At 38.4% G+C, this 20,982-nt stretch overlaps 1 protein-coding gene across 7 annotated transcripts in view; it reads right to left on the bottom strand.

Annotated features, from left to right (window-relative positions):
* The window catches only part of PIGN (phosphatidylinositol glycan anchor biosynthesis class N), a 145,159-nt gene that overhangs the window by 90,825 nt on the left and 33,352 nt on the right, over nucleotides 1-20,982 (bottom strand). For all 7 annotated transcript variants that reach the window (XM_025147682.3, XM_046937827.1, XM_004939696.5 and 4 more), the window contains 4 exons: nucleotides 16,673-16,713; nucleotides 14,355-14,414; nucleotides 13,200-13,292; nucleotides 10,814-10,869 (listed from right to left, as the gene is read on the bottom strand). In XM_025147682.3, the coding sequence (XP_025003450.2) occupies nucleotides 10,814-10,869; nucleotides 13,200-13,292; nucleotides 14,355-14,414; nucleotides 16,673-16,713 (250 nt within the window). The remainder of the gene's footprint in view (nucleotides 1-10,813; nucleotides 10,870-13,199; nucleotides 13,293-14,354; nucleotides 14,415-16,672; nucleotides 16,714-20,982) is intronic.

Raw genomic sequence — 20,982 nt, 5'->3', positions numbered from 1 at the left:
GCATTCACAATGTAAGGATTGCAAAGATTTAAAATTACATTCTCCACAGGAAATGATGGTAGCACTATGAGAGAGCCACCTTAAAAAAAACAAAATTACTTAACAGAAATTAGCTTTCTAGCTCCAGACAGTAAAATCCCAGCTTCACCCATGAACAAACATAATTAATTATGAAACAATTGGGCTAATTGGGCAAGTGCTCGTAAACTATCCCTTATGAGATGTTAGCTACCCTTCTCATAAGTGTACCTGACAAAATTAATCTTTCCAACACATCATTCACACCTTACATAAGTTAAACTATTTGACAACACTCAGAACAATACTGTGATGAAGGAAGGCCACCATAGCAATGTCAAGGGGATCTCTCTTTGGCCAATGAGTTTTATTTATCATCATGCTAAAAAATTACCATTTCCATCCGCATGCTGCAGACAACCTACGAAATAAAAATCGTGGAACAAAGAGACATCTTGCAATTACATCTTTACCCTCCATTACTAGTATGTTAATTTTATTATGTCTGATTATTTGAGTAATGATTTATAGTCATTATTTCATACAGTAAATTTTCCAGAATTACACTATAAAAAGTAACCCCTTAGGAGCTGTACTAGTTTAACACTGAAAGGCTCTAGATTTAATTACGAATGTCAAGGATGCATATGCAGAAGGGTAATGCTTTATATGAAGAGAAGCTTTTTTAAGCTTACTGCTAACTGAAAACAAACTTATTTCAGCTGTTTTGCTTCAAATACACGTAAACACCTCTGTATATAAAATTGACTACTGATGCTTGAGAACTTAATTTCTTGCAGGAGGGTTCAATAATCTCTCCAGAACAAGCTTCACATATATGATCCACAACACACAGATGTGCACTGTCAGGTCATATACATCTACATCCTATTGCTTCCTACTTTCCTCATTAATAAATATTATAGAATATATACAAACACACCCATCCCATGCATCCTACAACACTAGAAGAATGGCAAGACCTGTGGAAAGCAATGATTGCATTTCTATGACTCATACCCACTGGCAGCAACGGCAGTAGCTGCTCAACAAACTGAAGTCTTCAACTTTTCATATTGTATGTTTGGAAGTGGGGGAATAAAACCAAAACATTCTTTTTGAAAGAAATCTGAGATCTAGAAGGTAAAGATTCCTGAAGTCTCAACCCCTTGAGCCCCACTGAGATGGAGAAAGACAACAGGAATAAAGCCCGTTAGGATGTTGAATGTGAGACAGCAGGCCTTCTCACATGCTTTACTATGACATTTCTAACCCTAGAACAGTTGGCAGGTAAAGAGGCATCAGAGGGGCGCCTGCCAAACAATCCCAGCAAGACTTTTTGTCAAAAGGCTGAGCAGCCACAGATTGTCATCCTTTTTTCAAGATGACTTCTGGCATTTTGACAAATTATAACCTGAAAAAAAAAAAAAAAAAGCCCTGAACTAACATTGCCTCCCTCATCACAAAATTCTATCCGGCACCATCCCACCCACAGAGCAACCCGAGCTTGCATGGCAGGCACCCCCATTTTTCCATGATGTGGGCACCGAGGGGCCAGCACTATAATCTCTGCTCTCACCAGGAGGGAAAATAGCCAGCAACAGAAGCGGTTGAATATATTCAGGCTGTTTACCATCTACCCCACTGTGAGGGAGCCACACCAAGAAGGACAGATTGCTTCCAGTTCAGCAATCCTGCAATCAGCTGAAATAGGACTTAGAGGACCAACCATTTCTATTTTGATCCACCTCACTGCTGCTGGCAGAATGGCATCTTAAAAGCACAGATATAAAACAGCTCTAGTGATTTTGCTGGGCCTCTACTCAAAAGACGTACCAGTAACGGAACAACACTTTCTCACAGCTTTTTTCAGAGCAGCAACAGGCTTTGAAAACAAAGGCAGTCTCCTGTGAGATGCCTTCATACAATCCCACCATACAACAGACAGCAAGCATCTCATTATACTCCAGGTGAGCAAGGCGAAAGCAAGACACTGATAGTGAGCAGTGCAAGTTCAGTTTGATACAAACGTGACTGCATGCTTATGCCTGATCCATAACAACCTCACACTAAAAAGCAATGTACAAGAGTAGAGATTTGCTATTAAAATATTATTATTAACTAACCCAATCTTATCAACCTAAAATTTCTTTCACAGGCACAGTAGATAGCCTTTTAGGAGGAGCAGAATGGAATACATAATATAAAGCCTTTCCACTTTCCCATCAGGAGCAGAGAATCATCTGAAAGTGAACTGCAAGCAATATGAAGACATGAGATCATTCAGTGAACCAGGGAAAAATCAACCAAATAAATATTTCAAAGATCACATTCTGGAACCATGATGTTTACTTGCCATTGAACTTGCTGTACAGTAGAGAGTACATGATGCTACTGGAGGCAATGATCAGGAAAAATGACTGTATTACAGTTCCAGAGACTAAAACAAACGGCACACGTTAGTTTTAATATTCATTCAGAAGCTGATTTTCTCCATTTTTGTGTTCTAGTTCTTTAGATACTCTGGTTCAAAGAACTGCTTTATTGTGTATTCTTCCAAAGATCTGCTGAAAGCACATACTGTGAGACAGAGAAACTCCTTTGCATATGTTTTAGTGATCAAACAGTGAAATATCAAAGATTAAATGACTCAGTGGGTAACTTGGTGATGCTTAATCTATTTAGATAGAGACTGAATTCTAACAATTTATTGGAACGCTTTCTGCTAAGCTACTAAACAGACAACGCCTATAAAATTTTCTTCTCATAATTCAGAAAATGCACCTAATTTGGAAGTGCAAAAAATCATGACAACACTGTAGTGTTCTAAAGCTGCACTTATTTAAAGAAAAGGTATGCCACAGTAAAGGGTTAACGCTCTCTATCATATCTGCATAAGGGTCAGGACCCTCAATATCCCCACTACGGCCTTGATCTAGCACTCTCTGTTCTCCCACTCCTTCAGTGTCCGGAGATTCAGTCTTGTACTGCCTAAAAATCAGCCGGGTTTTTGTGGTTTCTGGGTTTTCCAACTAGTCTGCCAGAGGGCAGATCACTCAGTCTAACTGGAGGGCTGTACTCAGCTGTCTTTGCAAACTTTTTTCCTTTATCAAGCATTAAAAATTACAGAATGAAAGATGAGGTATAAGACCAGCAATAAGAGACTCCTGTTTTAAGCTCTGGGTGGTTTTGTTCTGTAAAGCACAAAGAAGGGATACGCACCTCTACAGATACCAATAAGCATTGTTACTGATACATTTCTAGCACTCAGGCTTCCACATTCAGATTTACAAACACACAAAGGAAGAAACGGGACATCAACAGAAACACAAGAAGTGGTCTGACTGCTAATGGTTTAATTCTGGGCTACCAAATCCTAAAAACTAAAATAGCCTTTATTTCCACAGTTCAGCATCCCTGATGAAGCATATTCATACATTCAACAGCAAAGTGCCTTGGGGTATTTATGTAAATCCTTTAGATAGCAAAGATGAGAGAAAAGGAGCTAACTGCCAGCTGCCAATTCACTGAACAGAAAGAAACAAGATAACTGGACTGCATACAGCATGAGTCTGCACGCAAACTACTGCTGCAGGAGTTGCAGACAAGCAGAGGCCATAGTCTGAAGCAGTCCCTCTGGCCCTCAGCAGAACTGAGGAACTGGAGCAGGAATCTTGCAGGGGTAGGGTGTTCTGTTAGAAAAGTCAGCAGACATGATGCAGAAGCCTTGGAAAAGGAAACAGTAATAGAGAAGATGAAGATCCTTGAAGGAACAGAAACGAACCATTTTTACAGTTTTCTCTCTTTCAGTAGCGCAGGACACACATGCTGACTACCTGATAAAGCCCTGTACATACAGCAAGACAGTCCTAACCCCTGTGAAATGTATGACAGGTCTGTGTCATACATTGAGCTGCATTTAGGTATCTGCAGTATTACGGCACACCGTGTTGTGCCACAGGTTTTCTTCTGCTCCACGATCCTTCATGATGAACACAAACACTGCTTGAAAATCTACTGCTAAGACACACCACCCACCACCTCACTGTGCTCACACCCACTGTTTGGTCTCCATAAACATTCAGCAAGCATTGATGAATGTCAATTGGTCGCCACTGTTTCTCACAGAGGAACTCAGTGACACACCTTTACTTCATATGCATGTCCATTTCAGACGTCGGTTTGTCAGACTGCCCCTCTGCTGCCATCTGTCACACAGCAACAAAAAACAATGGAGTACTGGTGTGAAGGTTCAGCCTTGACTGTCATATCGCCAGTACCCACCTATGACGTTGTGGGCCAACATAACAAAATAGGAGGCATTACTTTCAGAGTAGCCCCCATACATAGGCATGAGGCATTTTACCCAGCAGCCCAAGGGACATTAGAGTAACTATTTTCCTTTTACTTTAACTTATTAAAACAGCTATTTTAAGGCTATTTGTTGTACCTTTCTTACTGATGTCCACAGAGTCCTGTTTGTCTCACCTCACTCGCCTGCTGAGAAATATCCCCCACCCTTCCTATGCCACTGCCTCTGCCTGTTCTGGACATTACCCTCATCCTCATCACACGAAGCCTCAAACTCCAAGAAAAGGCCAAACAGATTTACACAAGGAAACACAGAAACACGCACAAATCTGTTGATATATTATCTTCTAGATTAGCCTCTTAGCTTCTTCTAAAGACCTTACCTACTTCCCACTGGGTAATAAATCCAATTACATTCAGTCCTTCTGCACAGAAGACACTGCCAGTAAGCTTTTCATATAAAAACTAAAAGCTTCTGGGTGCGCTGCTGAATCCTGAGAGCAGCAGGATGCCTGCCTTCTAAGAAGATTGCATCCTCCCCGATCAGCGTTCAGCAGAGCATTTTCGACACAGCACATTCAGTGAAACAGAAGCTGCCTTTATTTTTTGCCAAAGCACATGTATTTTATAGCACAGGCATTAATTTCTAATACATGTAACAGTGAGGATTTTTTTCAATATAAAAAATTGGTATTATAGCTTCCCCCCCTCTCCATTTGAGCACTTTTGTTTCTTCAGTGGTTCACTATAACTTTTTGTTCATACGTATTTACACTGGTTCTTAAAACTAAGAGCAGAAGAGAAAGTGTTGTGGTCTACAGGATAAAGGGGCTGAAATGTCTTCCCCAATGAATTTAGCAGTAGCTCTGATAAATCAAGGCTCCTCTGGAAAGAAACACAAAGTATTCACACAAATGAACAAGGGGAGTAACCACTGTTAGAAATACTCTGTCCTACTGCAATAGTTCCGCCCTTTCCTCCTCACATTTAATTGTGAATGTAGTACCATCACATTACGTCTCAGGTACTACAACTTTCCTAAATAAATGCCATTTATTTGAACAAAACAAGAATGAGATGCTTCAAAGGATGCACTCTGTTTACTGACCTTAGGGGACACTATCCCTTATGGAGGGAGGAGAAATTACTTGTTGCACTTTGATCCAAACATCAGTTTTGTGGAAATATCAGTTTTGAAGACAGAGTGAGCTGTACCTTCAGTCATAGAAAGGAAGAAAAAAGTATTCGTGTATAAAGCATTTTCTGAATTTGTTGTACATCTTCAGAGACATTATGAAAGAACTATTTTCTATCGCCATGACAAGTACATGATGTATACCTACATGGAAGGACTCAGTCTATGTGATTGATACTTCCCTGCCTCAAACCCATGCAAATTTTTAAGGTAGTCATACCTCAATTCATCTTGGTGAACAGGAAGAATGAGAAGCTGCATTTTAATATAGCAGAGAAACATGTTTTAATACCTGAACACTGCACATGTTAAAAATGCTGAGATTTTCTACAGAGCTATAGCTATGGAAGTCATGGCTTGACTATATGCAAAAAATAAGTCCTCAGGATGATTAAGATGTTGTATTCAAGCAATTAAGTTATTGTAAAGACATAGCATCAACATGGTATGGGATTTTTCATACATGAGAGGATACTGATCTGACATTAAACAATGCTTAAGCTGTTTCCTGAAAAACAATACAACAAACAAAAAATGCCTTATTGATATAAAACAGTGAAGATACCAAAAAAAAGCACAGCACTGATTGTAATCCAGCTGCTCATCTTCTTTGTATGCGATTCTTCTTAACCTACGGCTCCTGCCACCTTGCTGTGTATCAAATCAGAACCTGAACAGATGGAAGCAGTCTTCCCCAAAAGCACTGGACATATGAAAAAAGCACTCCTGTGCTTCTATGCAATTTAATATATTAAATCACTTGTACTTGTCTGAATAATCTAATTGCTTTAATTGGTTAAGAGAATTTCCATGCAACACTGACATTCCCTCTACTCACCTCACTACACCAGTCCTCCCCTTCTATTCCTCTTAGGATTATTTTCACAGCCCAGAGAGGCCAGCTTTGGGAATGCTTTTGCAGCAGTAGCATCTGGCCCCTTGGCATGACCCTCTTCAAACTATGCCAGCTCTACAGTTGCCTTAAGGTACATCAAGTGGTCAGAATGCTAATATGAAAGTTCACTATCCTGGACATCAGTTTTCCTCTGTCAGCAGTCCTCAGGTTTGCCCTGCCTTTCTCTTCCTGCAAAGCATCTGGCATTTTTGTACCTGCCTTTCTTAAATATAAAGGTCAGAACATATTGCAAGTGTCCTGGCTTACTGATAAGAAAAGCCTTTTTCTTTGAAATTTTGCTAAGCAAGTAATTTTTGAAGACTCACTTGCCTTTCATAAATAGTGAAAAAAGTAGCGAGTGGAAGGAAGTGGGAAGGAAACCCAATTCAGACAGTAAATCCCTTCAGGCACTCAACTAGAACAGACTATAAATATTATAAACAGTTATTCAGTGTAAGCCTCACAAGTAACTTACAAATCAGATGTGCCCCTTACATGCATATTCATCCCCCATGGGAGCAAGTTGTGCACCTGGCCCTGCTGAATCAGCAGACATTTGAAGCTGACTTGCTTCCAAAAGGTATACCTGTGAAACAGGTAGCCTCAGGATACACTTTTAGAAAGGTCTGCTCCTCGATGAAGGGACTTTGACTAAATGTAAACAAAATTACTTGTCAGCCAAACACATCCTTATCAATAGATACAACTACCCAAATTCTTACCTTCCCTCAAATGTGGTCAAGTAGACACTACCAGAGTTTCCATTATACAACAATGATCAGATCCATCCTCCCCATCCTCATAAACTTGACAGATGGTTTAAGGGATGCAATTCGGATCCATGTAAGAAAGGGAATATTTGCAATGGTCTCCTCCATTCCCTGTCCACTGAGCTAATCACACCTCCATTAGAGAATGGATTCCTCGTGGAAATCAGTCTTATATCAACTCAAGAAATTTCCTCTCTGTTGACAATATCGTCTAAATAAGACAAACACAGCTCTGTAATATACAAGAAATAGTTCAATGCTTTTGGTGTGAAAGGTTCAACAAACAATTCAAACACTTGTTTTTAAGTCATTGCATTTGAGGACATGAACAGTTTTCTAGTCACTTGATTGTAATACACCCGAAAATTCAGGCTCAGAAACAGGATTTTCACCTCAGAATATAAACGTATTTTTTACATGCTGAAAAATTAAGCTGAGGTTTTCAGTACATTCTGCTTTCTACAAAATACGTTATCTGTGAAGGTATCTCTCTCTCCCTAGATATATACAACTTCAATAGTAATTGTATCAATTTCTCTGAAAATGGGATGTCTCAGTCAGAAGTTTCAGATTCACGTACCTCTTTGAACTCACATCCACATTTCTGTTATATAGACTTAAACAACATTTATTCAATTACATCATTTAAATAGCTTAAGAAATGCAATTCTTAAGACATCTTTGTTTATTTTTCCATTATCATGATAGTGAAAGAGAATCTCTAATATTCAAAAACAGAATGTTACATTTTAAATTTTCCACATAAAGTTGATGGTCCCAAAAGCCATGAAGTATGCTTCACTAACCTCCAATAAACTGGGGAGTAATAAAGCATTATGCTTTCTGAGCTTCAAGTTACAGATTTACAGCACCAAAAATATTTTAAAATTATATTTAACACCTTTCTACAAAAATTCAAATAAATGAACAGTGGTAGAAGAAACTACTTACTCCTTACTGAAAGGGTAGTAATAGCCAGAACACACAACTGTGTCCAGCAGTAGGCAAGGTCAATCATAGATTAATAATAATCTGTGGGCAAACCCTCCAGACCTATGCTGACAAATACAAAAAATGCACACCTGTACATAAATAAAACCTCTATACAATTACAAATTATTCTGAAACAGCATAGCAGGAGATCACCAGCTTCAGATACAAAAGTAAGCTAACCAAAGCTTCACCTTTTTAATTTCTCTTGAGAACAGTAGAGCAACTGCATCATTCCATACCCTTTTATATGCTAAATAATAAATACTACTTTGCATCTGCAGATATTTTTGTCTTCTAAGAGGTTGCTAATATAAATTTATACATAGACAAATGTACATAGACTCCCTTCTACACATTTTTTTCCAGTGTAGTGCTATTAGTGGAACAACAGGTATTGTATTAACAGATTTCAAACTGGATCACGTGGGCCATAATGCTGCTGCCATCTGGGTTTCTATTCTTCAAAACATGTTTGGTAGCACGCAGCAAAAACCTACTTAGACACGTTAACTGTCAGAGCCCTCAGATTTGTTAACATGGACAAAGCTAGCTGTGAAGACCTGAAACGCACATCTGAAACACCAAGTACGTACAGCCTGACCTACAGTATCACAGGAAAAAGCCATCAGAAAGGGATGTGTTCCCTGAGCATTTCACTCTGGTTCAAGCAAAATTTACTTAAACCATTAATGAAAGTTGGTTTACTCTACCATGGCAGATCATCAGCTACAGCTGAAGCTCCGGCTTACATTTCACTGCTCTCACAGTCACCTCCACACAAAGGGACAGATCTGTAGATGCCATATCTAGAATTATCTCAGGTTTTCCTTCAGTTCCTGCAAGCTGGACTACTAGGAAGCCATTTGCCTGTTTAAGAATGTTTGTCCTCAAATGCATTACCACAGTTATTAATAACTGGTTGCACAAGGCCTCTTGGTAGCTTCTCAGACACAGGCCAAGTTTCAGGAATGAAGGAGTGCTGTGAATACTACTTAGCACCTAGGCAAACACTGTACAGTATATGCTGGATGAGTATTTGCATTAACGTGTGATAGTCCACAGTATGAAACTTTTCCTATTTTCCTACAGTGAAGATACAAATTTATCTTCTTGAGGAACCAAATAAAGTCTTTATTCACATAATATGCAACCATTGATAACTTTTGTAAGGTAATTCACAGACCCAAGGAATCTATTTGGTTTCATGTAAAAACATTTCCCATGAAACCATTACCCCAAATTCTCATTCGGAAGCTACTTGAAAATATCAAGAGTAAAAATAAATTTATTTTTTTCCAGCATACCATGCCAAAAAGTACGAGTACTTTTATAACAAGTTTTAGTCTTATTTTCAAAGTGATGAATGTCTCAAGCATTTCAACTTTGAACAATATATCACAAAAAAGAGGAAAACGCCAGTTCATAGGGTAATTAGTAGCACTTAGTTCCTTTAAAGATAAATCTAGCATTAAGAACAACTCATCCTATTTTACTGAATCAGACATTTCTCGTAGAAAGGTAAAATTTAATCAAGAGCTATAAAGTCAATCTAAGTCTTCCCCACAGAACCAAAGATACAGCATTTTTGTTCCATATGACCAGTAAGTTCTTTGACAATACTATCATCATTCTTAATCAGAATGTTAATTAAAACATTCATTATGTGCCCAAGATTGACTTAACTGTGGTTGCAGAGACTAAGTATCTTAGAGCCCTTCCTTTTGAAGAAGTTAGTGGTATAAAATAACACAATAAATCTCTGTTCAGAAAGACAGCAATCTTATTTAGCAGTTAAATGCGCCTCACAGGGAAAGATTCAAGCACTTTACTGTTCCTATGACATAAAGATCTTAATTAACATCAGTTTTATATCTCAAAGGAAAACAACCATGCTCAATGACAAAGCATTTTTGGAGCACTCCACATAGTAAAAGCAGAACTGATCCTGTGCACCCAAAGCAAAGTTTTCTCAGACCTTTTGGGGCAGGGGGATGGAAATAGGATAAAGCAGCTTTAGTTGGATAAAATGGAAGGGTGAGAAGGTCACTAACAACTCTGCACACTAGAACAGAGAGCTCACAGCTAAACAAATCCCTTTGAAAACTCCTTCGTGGACTTGGAAACACTAATACGAGGCAGCACAAATGCTAAAGATTTTGAACTTCATTTCTAGCTGTAAAACATTTTGTTTATTGGCTTTTTCATTAGAACTCAAACTGCAGAAAAAACAATTCTTAGTCCAACCTTGATACACATACAAACAAGAAAGAGAACAGATTTTTTTTCCTAACCCTATAGTGACTTTAATCTCCCAAAGAATGCTAAAAGAACATAGCAAAAGGCTGCAGTGAAAGTTACCAGGAAGTCTATATAAAGATATATTGTCAAAAAGGTTAAGCAAATAACCCTTAAAAAAAAGATTAACAGTAAGGAATTAAACTTTTTTTTTTAATCTACTTCTAATCAGAATTTTGAAATATAAATTAATTCAGTCTTCTTTCTAATGCAAAGTTTCAGTCGCACGAACACTATGATTTAATATAGACTGAAGAGACCAGATTCGCCTGTTGTTGCATTTCTCTGGAATAACTAAGTGTTAAGACAATCAAGTTAAGTTTTAAAGGCACTTACTTAAATGGTGTGAACAGAAATGACAATGTAGTTCTCTTTTTCTGACTCATCTTAACCTGCATAAAAAAAATAAATAGATGCAAGTTGCAACAAGAATAAAAATTGTATGAGGCATTAAACTAAGTCATAGAAGAGACGGTTCTGTGGAAGAGTCTTTTAGGAAAAGGAATTAAATCAAATTGTCAATATATCATCTATGCAACTCCTCTGAGCACTGAATTGATGTTTCTGGAAAACCAAAGCTGCTCCAGTGTAGGTAAAACACAATCCCCACTCCCTCCCTCAGTGATTATTATAGAAGGATTCCGATAGTTCTTAAGAAAAGGAAAGATGTAGCTAGAAATACTAAATGATTTCAGCAGCAGTCTCTTATGGAAGTGCCATTATTTATGCTGGACAGGAACTAGAATTCAGCTGCTACAGTGTTCGAACAATTAGATCGATTAACCTGCGCTTGGATAAAAATAGAAGATTTTGATGACAGAGTCACTTTGCCCAAGGCCCTTCAAAACATCTTTAAGGTCTCCTGCACCAGTTTGACTTGAGTTTGACTGATGGCATAAAGCAAAGAGAACTTTCTTGCACAGTGCTCTCAGAATCTGACAGCTCGAAGTAGCAACCCGCATGTCTCATCCTATCCATGCAATACAACATACTCTCTCCAGGGAATACAACCTGTGGTCAGGTCACTTCATCACAGAAGAAGTAAAAACTCACTTGGCATGCCTAATCCAATGCACTACTTCTGCTTCAGCAATGAAACGCAAAAGAAATTCACAAACAGTTCTTCCGAAATAATTCCAGAAAAAAACCACTCAACAAGAAAATTGTCTAACACTAAGAAATTACAGAATAAACATAAATTTACAGAAAAGTAGGCCAAGAGCTACTAGCTTTTCCTTAAGTATTCCTCAAGACAATAATTAAAAACAAAAAGTAAAGTTACATCTTTAATACATAGAGCAGACTTTCTTCCAACCATGGAGGCCGTACCAGCATACTTCAACTTCACATCCAGCCAGTCACTTCCTCTGCTACATGGCGGCTCTCACAGATTTGGAAATGACTCTGCTGCTGACATGGCTCATTTGTTATCCACACAAACTATGTTTGGGAAGCTGTGCATTCAAGGGACAGAAGGTGCTGAAAGCACTAATCATCACGTTACAGGTGATCTCAGATCAGTTCCTTGCTCTGCTATTGTCACATGCATTTCTTGACTCATGACTCTGCTTTCTGTCAAAATGGAGGTTTTGTGATTTGGGACTGTTTCTTACTCCATAATTAGACAGAGTCTAGTGAAATAGAACCTTCTTTGTTTGCTTGGACCACGTGTTGTCATAATATCCAATATGAGACGAAACAAGATAAAAAGCAGAGATAAGAAGCAAACACTAAAGCATAAGCTAAAGGTTAATTAACCCACTAATTTCATTTCTCTAATGGACACATGCCTGTTACTTTTCAATCTGTTTGTTGATTCTGCTTAAGAGCCTTGTCTCCCAAACACTGTTGGAAAAGAGATGCCTCCTTTTCTGATAGCCAAACTTGGTGCTCAGCTTGAAGCCTACCTACATAATGCCTACAGGTTAGTTTACACTAATATCGATAAACATCAACATTTAAATTAAGAATTGAGAAAAAAGTTGTTTGTTTGTAGGAAAACAAGTCAAAGTTTATTAAAGTCTTTCAAACCTCTTCAGATATGCTTCACCACTAGTCAAGCAGATCACCTACAAAGGCTGCTCTGAAAGTAATGGCTCCTATTTTATGATGTCGGCCCACAACATCAGAGGTAGATGTTAGTGGTATGGCAGTAGAGGTTGAAACTTCCCACCAATATTTTGTTTTGTTTTCATGTGACAGATAGCAGTAGAGGGGCAGTCTGACAAATTGGTGACTGACATGGAAGCGCACATGAAGCAAAAGTGTGGAACTAAATTCCTCCATGAGTTAAAACCAGCATCCATTGACATCTGCTGAATGTTTATGGAGACCAAACAGTGGATGTGAGCACAGGGAGGTGGTGGGTGGGTGACCACAGGTCACCTCCACTGGTGCAGATTTTTAGAAGCACAGTATGCAGGCTCTTGTTCATTGTTGGCAAATTGCATAGCTAATGGTGATGACTATATTGAGCAAGTGTGTTGTAGCTGAGAATTTGCTCTATTAAATAGTATTATTTTGCTCTTATCTGTTGTAGTTTCCATAGAAATAAATGGGAGGCATTATTTCAGAAGGACCCATATAGCATATGCATACAGTTTTAGTCCTTTGAATTACAGCATGCCACATACACTGCATGTCCCAGAAGACTATTTTACACAGCGCAGCAATAATTATTATTCAAAGACATATTCTTCTTTTTCACCATATGCTTAGTTACCTTAAATTGCTCGAGAACCTGAACAGCATTGGTAAACATGCTCTCTGCTTTGAAATGATCACTATTGTTCAGGTATTCCAGAGGCAGGGTTCCCTGGGGAAGAAAATAAATAAATAAATAAATAAAATCTAAAAAAAAAAAAAAGAGAAAACAGGAATTTTTCACATTGAACAGCGGGCCATAACAGCAGTAAGAGTGCTTCGAAGTACTACTTAAATAACTACCATAATAGCTTTTAAATATTCTACATCATTTCCCAAAAATCACAAAGACTGTCCATATCACCCCAATTTCCACAGGAATATAAAAAAGGTGAGGTAATGGAAGTTGTTACTAGCATAGAGTACTAAGTACTAACATAGCATAGAGTAATAAGACCTCAACCACTAATCTGAGGTCATTTTTAGAATACCTAGAAGCTTACCACCCAAACCCACAGTTGGTCCTGACTTGCCCAGCAGTCGTGATGAGCAAGCGAACAGTTCATATGCCACCATCCCTCTTTCATCACAGTCTGTATGTCCAGCAAGGACTGCAGTACAGGGGCACATGCTCTTGGGCAGAGTTTGCAGAAAAAACATTTTGAAAATGTGTTGTAAAGAGATGTTTTTAATGCAAAATATGAAGCACGATAGTGCAATGCTAACCATCAGGTATTTATTAAACAAACTTTGGAACACCCAAAAATAGAGGAAAGAAATTCAAAGAAAAAAAAAATCATCTCAGTGAGGACTCTCACTGTTTGTTAAATTGAAGGTACAAGATATCATCTGAAAAACCCATCACACTTAATTAAACAAGAAATAATTAAACATTAACTTGCAAGAACTAGCTCGTTTCACGATCAAAATCAAATGTTATTCAAACCATATTGTATTGGTAACATCCCTAAAATACAAAAATCTTTCTAGCTTAACAGTGTAAAGTTGCAGGTTATAAAAGAATCAGCCGCCTTTCCAAGTACTATACAATATATAAAAAGATTATGTACCAAAGTGAAAACTCATGCACATAGAATTAAAACTATGAACAGCCTTATACCCCCTCTAGTAATTTTCCAGATTTTTAATCTTTCTCCATAGGTCTTAACCCCAACATCCCTCCCTCTAAGGCAAGCACATTGCTGCAATATGGTAAAACGTTTGTAGTACCTACCACAGAATTCAAGGGGAAAGGAACACCAATAAGGGAAGCCATCAGCGGTGCTATGTCAGCCTGTGCAAACAGAAGCATCCTCATTTTAACATAATTAAAGTTTCTAGAACTAATAAATTCAGTTTATTTTTAACTTCTACAAATGTAGACACATTAATGATATCATAATGTGGAGCTTTAAGTTAAAACTACTCATTAATATTTCTTCTACAGTTTCCAGTAGTCATCATGAAATGGTTAGATTCAAAACATGCAAAACATGAGACTCTACTACTGACTTCAAAACTATATTTAGCTTAAAAAGCAAAACATAAAATGCCTTGTTTTTTATTTGAAGGAATTCAATATCTTTCTTCTTCACTGCACTCAGAAGCATACCATTTTTATGACCATTAATACCAAGAAAGAACGCCATCTTTACAGTTTTAGACAATACATGGAATATATTGCCTTTCAAAACACCCCCCTACCCATAGAATCACTCAGGTTGGAAAGGACCTCAAAGATCAAGTCCAACTGCAGCCTAACCATAGTACCCTAACTCTAACAATCCTCTGCTAAATATTTCATATTTCCACAGAGAGAATTACTCCTCCCCCTCAAAGCAGAACTCTAGGAGTTCTCTTTTTTTCACTCATCACTTAATCCTCAAGGAAGCCCCTTTATCTGCATCAGGACTTCTCAGAAAGTAAGCTACCATTACCTTCTACCTGTACTGATAAACACTGGATCTCACTTGGCTCGTATTTTCCTTTAATATAAAACTATGCATAACATTTCCTTCACTACAAATCTGAAGAAACTGTGATGAAATCCAAGGCACTACTGCACAGCTGTGCAGAAGCAGACTCCAAACTGTTATTTTTAGAAGACAAAAACATATGCACTGCAATATAAAAGCAGAAATCTACTTTGCTATTATTACCTATGATTCCACGTATGCTACAGAATGCTGGAGAAAGCTGTCTTTGAGGAGTCCATTACATGGAACAAAGTGACACTTAAGACTCTTTATTTATATTAAAACCCAGTATTAAAATGACATCCTAACTTCTAACAACCTTGAGGTGAAAATCCAGCTCTACCTTTATGCAAGGATTTTGTTGAAAGCAGCTGATTGAGAACTTTTCCAGCCTTAACTTTCCAGCACAAGTATCCTTCCCTTGCTTCATCACATTTGGAGTCTTTTATTCATATATTGGGTTTCATAGAATAGGATGAAGTAAGAAGCAAGCTGCCAGTGCACAGATGTACATCACATTCAAGACTTAACAAAGCTTGGCTGAATTAGCAACAAAGAGTTAAGTTGTCCATTTTTTTTCTTTACAATAAAACACTACATATTTGTCTAAACACCCAAGTGGCAGGGCCATAACTACAGACCTTGTTGGAAAAAAACAACAATAAAACAGTTCCACAGTACAGCAAGAATTAGTTTTAATTCAATAGTGATAGCAAGTTCTGGAAAAAGTAATGAAAATACAGATTTTGAAATAGCTCTGGAAAACAACACTAAACAAACAAAGCCACCTTAAGTGTAGCAAAAAACACAACAGCAGATGTTCACCAACTTCAGAAACACAGTCATCAGACTACTGTTTATTTGCGTGTAGCTAGGCACCTTCATAGGAGGAGGCATTAAGGTCAGCACCAGAGTATCTTAAAAGTAGAAAATACGGGGTAGGCGTAATGCAATGGAAAGTGCAGCAATGACAACAGAGTAGGAAGATCCTAGGCTGCAGCAAGCGAGGATCTGTACAAATGGAATAGCTGCAAGCACAGAAATAAAGGAAAGAAGCTGCTTACCTTTGGAAGGCCTCCATCAGGCAGGGATTCTCCAGTGAGATGCCCTCATTTAAGGGCTGGCAGTGGAAGTGAGGTCTGGGAAGGAATGGATCCTGGCTCCACCCCTTCTGGTCAGTCAGGTGCATGGCATGCACCTGAGCTTCTCTGGGTTGGCCCTGCTTTCCTACCAGGTGCTCAATCACCTGTTCAAGCCCTGACTTAGCATTTCCACTACAGTAGGCATCACAACTCATTTCTAAAGGTTTGCAAAAACAAATCCCACTCTGAAAACATACTAGATACTATTCAAGTTACTTTAAGATAAGTGGTACTGAGCTTCCAAGGAATACCTGATACACTGTACTGCACTGTAAATGTTGAGGGCAGTTCCTGAAGCTCTTAAGATTTAAGTAACATTTTCCAGGGAAACACAAAGTGAGTGTGGAGATTCATTCAAGTTCCCTTAATTAGTTTAAATCGCACAAAATTCAAGTTGAACGTTTATGAGTTCTTAAATTAGGTATGTTTGATACCTGATTGACATCCATTCTCTTCAGATTCTCCAGCTTCCATTCTGCAAAGAGATAACAGCATGTCTAAATAGATTTGAAAAGGATAATTCAGTTGACATTTAATATCTTGTTGCCACTTTATGGAAATTGTTGTTACTAAAAGTATAATTTAGCTTTAGGATGCTAGCTCAAGAGAGGTTACAGAGAGCACAACAGGCAGAAACAATAAAACTTATTTATTTTGCTTCACATTTTCTTTCATCCACCAGAATAAATCGCTGCCAGCAATTGTGACCCAAATCAGCAGAGGAAAGTCCAAGCTTTTTCTTTTTCCAGTACAGCACAGAAAATAACACGTAAATTCCTGTACCGGCTAAAAGATCAAAACTCAGTTTCAGGAGAAGAACTGTTTAAATCTCTTCAGTAAGTTTTTTTGTTGTTGCTGTTGTTTTTAAGGAAATGGTTAACTCAGGGTCCACCAAATACCGGTACAGACTAGTACAGATACGCTTCATGTTTGCCACATGCAATACTGACTAAAACTGAGCTAAAAGGAAAAGTTCAACAACTTAGCGATCAGAACAACTACAGAGAAGACAAACCCAAACATACAAACTCCTGAAGCTGTGGTGCATCATACAAAAAGCTGGTTCAAAACAGCATTTTCCTGCTCACCATTAATCTCTAAGGAAACGAAGTAGTTCTTTTTCTTTGGGAGTGGAGAGCTATTTCAAAACAGAGTTTAGGAGGGCTCTTTCTTCATTTCTTTTCCCAGTGATTAAATTAGGTGACTCAATACGTACAGCAACAATAGAAGCAAATAAACCAAACCAACAAACTAACAACTAACAACAAACTAACAGCCTCTGGGTTGACGTGAATGAAAGTTTAAGCACAGGAGAAACGGATTTCATTGAAAGCACTGGTAAGCCATAATGCAAAGTTCTGGCACACCCTCGTTATTTTCCAAACAACAGCATGCATTCAAATCCTAGACTGCAATCTTTCTCTGACTTTCAATACACTCTGACTATATCACACCCAAACCTAAGCTGAAAATTAACCAGGACAGGAAAAATCTCTGATCTGAGCATTGCATGTATCCAGGTTTCAGCAATTAACTTGTAACAGTGCAAGCTGCAGGGATTTGATTACAAGTTCATTGTTATTTATGTACTAAGAACATCCTGAACAGTAGTAATGAATTTTAACAACAGTAAGAAATAGTTAAAATGAGTTCCCATGGCAACAGAGGGGAAGTATTATCAGTATCAATCATGAATTCTGTGTTAAACTTGCACCAAAATGAGTATGGCTGTTTCCTTGTGCTTTCCAGAACAGGAAGGAGGGTTATAGTTATTTCTAGAGATAGATTCTCAGCTATATTTTTATTATATAAAAGCAATGCTTGTTTTCCTTTAGTAACATTTTCCAATCAAAAAGGTGGTAAAATTATTTATACACATAGATGGGCAAGAATGTTATGGGAAGAAGGAACTGCAGTTGTGCTGGAGAAGTTTCTGTTAAACCTAGGAGCTTTTACATCTCTGCTTTCCTTATTCAGATATTTTCAACCTGAAATGGATTTAAGACACGACCTGGACCAGGAGCTATAACACATTAGATCTAACTGCTCCCAAGGAATGAGACACTCCTCCAAACTGACCAAACTGGGCTGCACTCCTGGAAATGAGACAGGGGGGATCTAGATGTTGTCCTCTATTTATTTATTTTTATTTTTGTAGGTGTTTCAAGCTTGCTGTCCAGGTTTCTTGTACGGTGTTTAGCAGTTTTCTATCTGTTTGAGAAGGTGCTTTACTTATCTTGCCACACTACCACTGCAGCCCGCTGAGCTGTTAGATGCAGTCCAAAGGAACTTCAGGGAAGTGTCAGTGCAAGAAGAAAGGCTAAGTATGAGGCTACATGAACCAAAGAAAAACTCACACAAAACCTCACATAAGCAGAAATAGCAAAGGGATACACTGAGCTATTTCGGGTGAAGCAAATCAGGCTGAGCTTCATCTGGAACAGGTAAGCCTGTAGATGTGGTGGTGGCTTTCATTCAAAGGCTGCTGAAATGGCATTTCAAGGCCACCCGACAGGGTATATGCTGAGGAGCTCTATGTTCTCTTTGCCTGGAAGGATCAAGCCAATAGCCAAATGGGTAATGCTGTGCATTGCCCACAGGATGCAGCTCTGCCATCACGAATCTTTCCAAAACAATTGCGTGGACAGCCTTGAGGGAAGGCAAAGCACAGGTGAAGGGACTGATAAGGAGACTGCTGTCATTCTGGAGCAGACACTGTGTCCCTTAGGCACCCAAGAAATACACTGATCATTGCATGACAAATTGGATGGACTGAGTCCTGACTGTCAGCACTGCCTCTGGGGGTATCTACCCTTGATGGCAATGATGAGAAAGAGACGATTCACTGAGCTGCCTAGAGCCTGTTTGCACTGAGCAGAGCACGAGTTTGGCAGCATTGAAAATACTGCACTGCCTCCATGAACTTGTAATTCAGCACTTAGGAAGGATTTTGTCAGTAGAGGCAAGAACTGGAACACACAATCTGAAATATAAATCTGTCACTTGCATAGATCTGTAATGACGCAATCTTGAAAATGAAGTCTTTACCTGCACATGGTTTCCACTTTTTGTTCTTTTTTAATGATCAGAAGAGGCAAGCCCAGAGAACTTTTCTTGAGACTTCTTTTTCTCAGTTTTTAATTACACGTCTGGGCTTTATGAAAAGATTCGGGTTTGTAGCTTAATGAAGTAACTGAACTGAGCGTCAAGTTCCATTTCAATGATTTTTTTTTCTTTACATTTGAGCTACATGGCCTACTGGAAACTGTAACGTAATGACGTAGTGTAGGATGCTATCACAGAGAGTACTTGTTATTCAAAGAGAGATTAAAACTCTCAGTTTATTCACACAAATTCAGTGCTCAAATAGAGATTGTTCCTGGCAATTAAGAACCTGTGACCAGTGTCTAAACCAAGTTAACACCACGTTCTTTAGCTGGAAGATGCAAAGCAAGTCTAGAACAAAGGGCAGCATCAGATGTTTCCCTTTAATAAGAACAAAACAAAGTAAAAAAACAAAAACACAACACCAAAACACCAGTACAAGGAAAATATGAAGCAGGCACAGCAGGGTGCAGACATATTCCTTGCTTTAAAGAAAATAAACATTTCCTGACAGGTGACAGCCAAGTCTCTTTTCCTATTGTGTATCTAGATACCAGTTCAACACTCATATTTTTGAAGAGCTCTCACACCATTTTTATCATAACATCAGTGTCTGACTTGAAGTAAATACTGAAGTTAAGAATAAAAACTGTGACAGTCATAAAAATCTGCTATTATGGATGAACAGAGGCACTGAGCATCCTTAGAAGTCTTGCAGATCAACCGTCACAGGCTCCAGAGTCTGCTGTTTTTATTCTATTCTACTATTTTTCAGTTTTATCAGAGATGCTGTAATTTTAATAGAGATGAACGAGCACAAAGTGTGCATGATCCACACTCGACAGGTCCTGTTTTATTTATTACCAAATACCTTCTCATGAGTAGGTAGGATTTAAACCTGAGGTTTGGAATTATTTTTGTGCATTTTCTCTTCTCCAATGTATGAAGGCTACTCCAAAAGTAATGCCTCCTGTTTTGTTATGTTGGCCCATGATGTCACAGGCAGATGTTAGTGATATGGCAGCAGAGATTGAACTGGCCAACCAATACTCCATTACATTTTATTGCCATGTGAGAGATGGCAGCAGAGGGGCAGCCTGACAGAACGGCGTCTGACATGGAAGTGCTGGTGAAGCAAAGGTGTATCATCAAATTCCTCCATGCAGAAAAAATTGTACCCATTGACATTCGTCAACATGATCTGAGCACAGTGAGGTGATGGGTGGTGCATTTCAGCAGTGGCGACAGCAACATGAAAGACGAGCCATGTTCTGGACAGCCATGCAGATTTTCACAAGCACAGCATGCAGGCTCTTCTGGCAAAATTGCATAGCTAATGGTGTTGATTATGCTGAAAAACACTGTTTTGTAGCTGAGAATTTGCTCTATCAGATGGTGTTTTTCTCCTCTTTATACCTGCTATAACTTCTACCGAAATAAATAGGAGGCATTACTTTTGGAGTAATCTACATACTTTGACAAAAAAATCCAGCAAAATAGGAAGTCATTACCTCATTGATCCCAAGTAACAACCTGAGAGAATCAAGGCATCTTAAGAAAGAGGAGTGAAACACATTGAAGAGGAAGAGCTAGTGCTGTTTATCGTATCTAGCATTAGAATCCCAAGAAAATTCCAATA

Source organism: Gallus gallus, chromosome 2 (assembly GCF_016699485.2).
Source record: "Gallus gallus isolate bGalGal1 chromosome 2, bGalGal1.mat.broiler.GRCg7b, whole genome shotgun sequence".
Lineage (NCBI taxonomy): Eukaryota > Metazoa > Chordata > Aves > Galliformes > Phasianidae > Gallus > Gallus gallus.
This window is presented reverse-complemented; position numbering and strand designations above follow the sequence as displayed.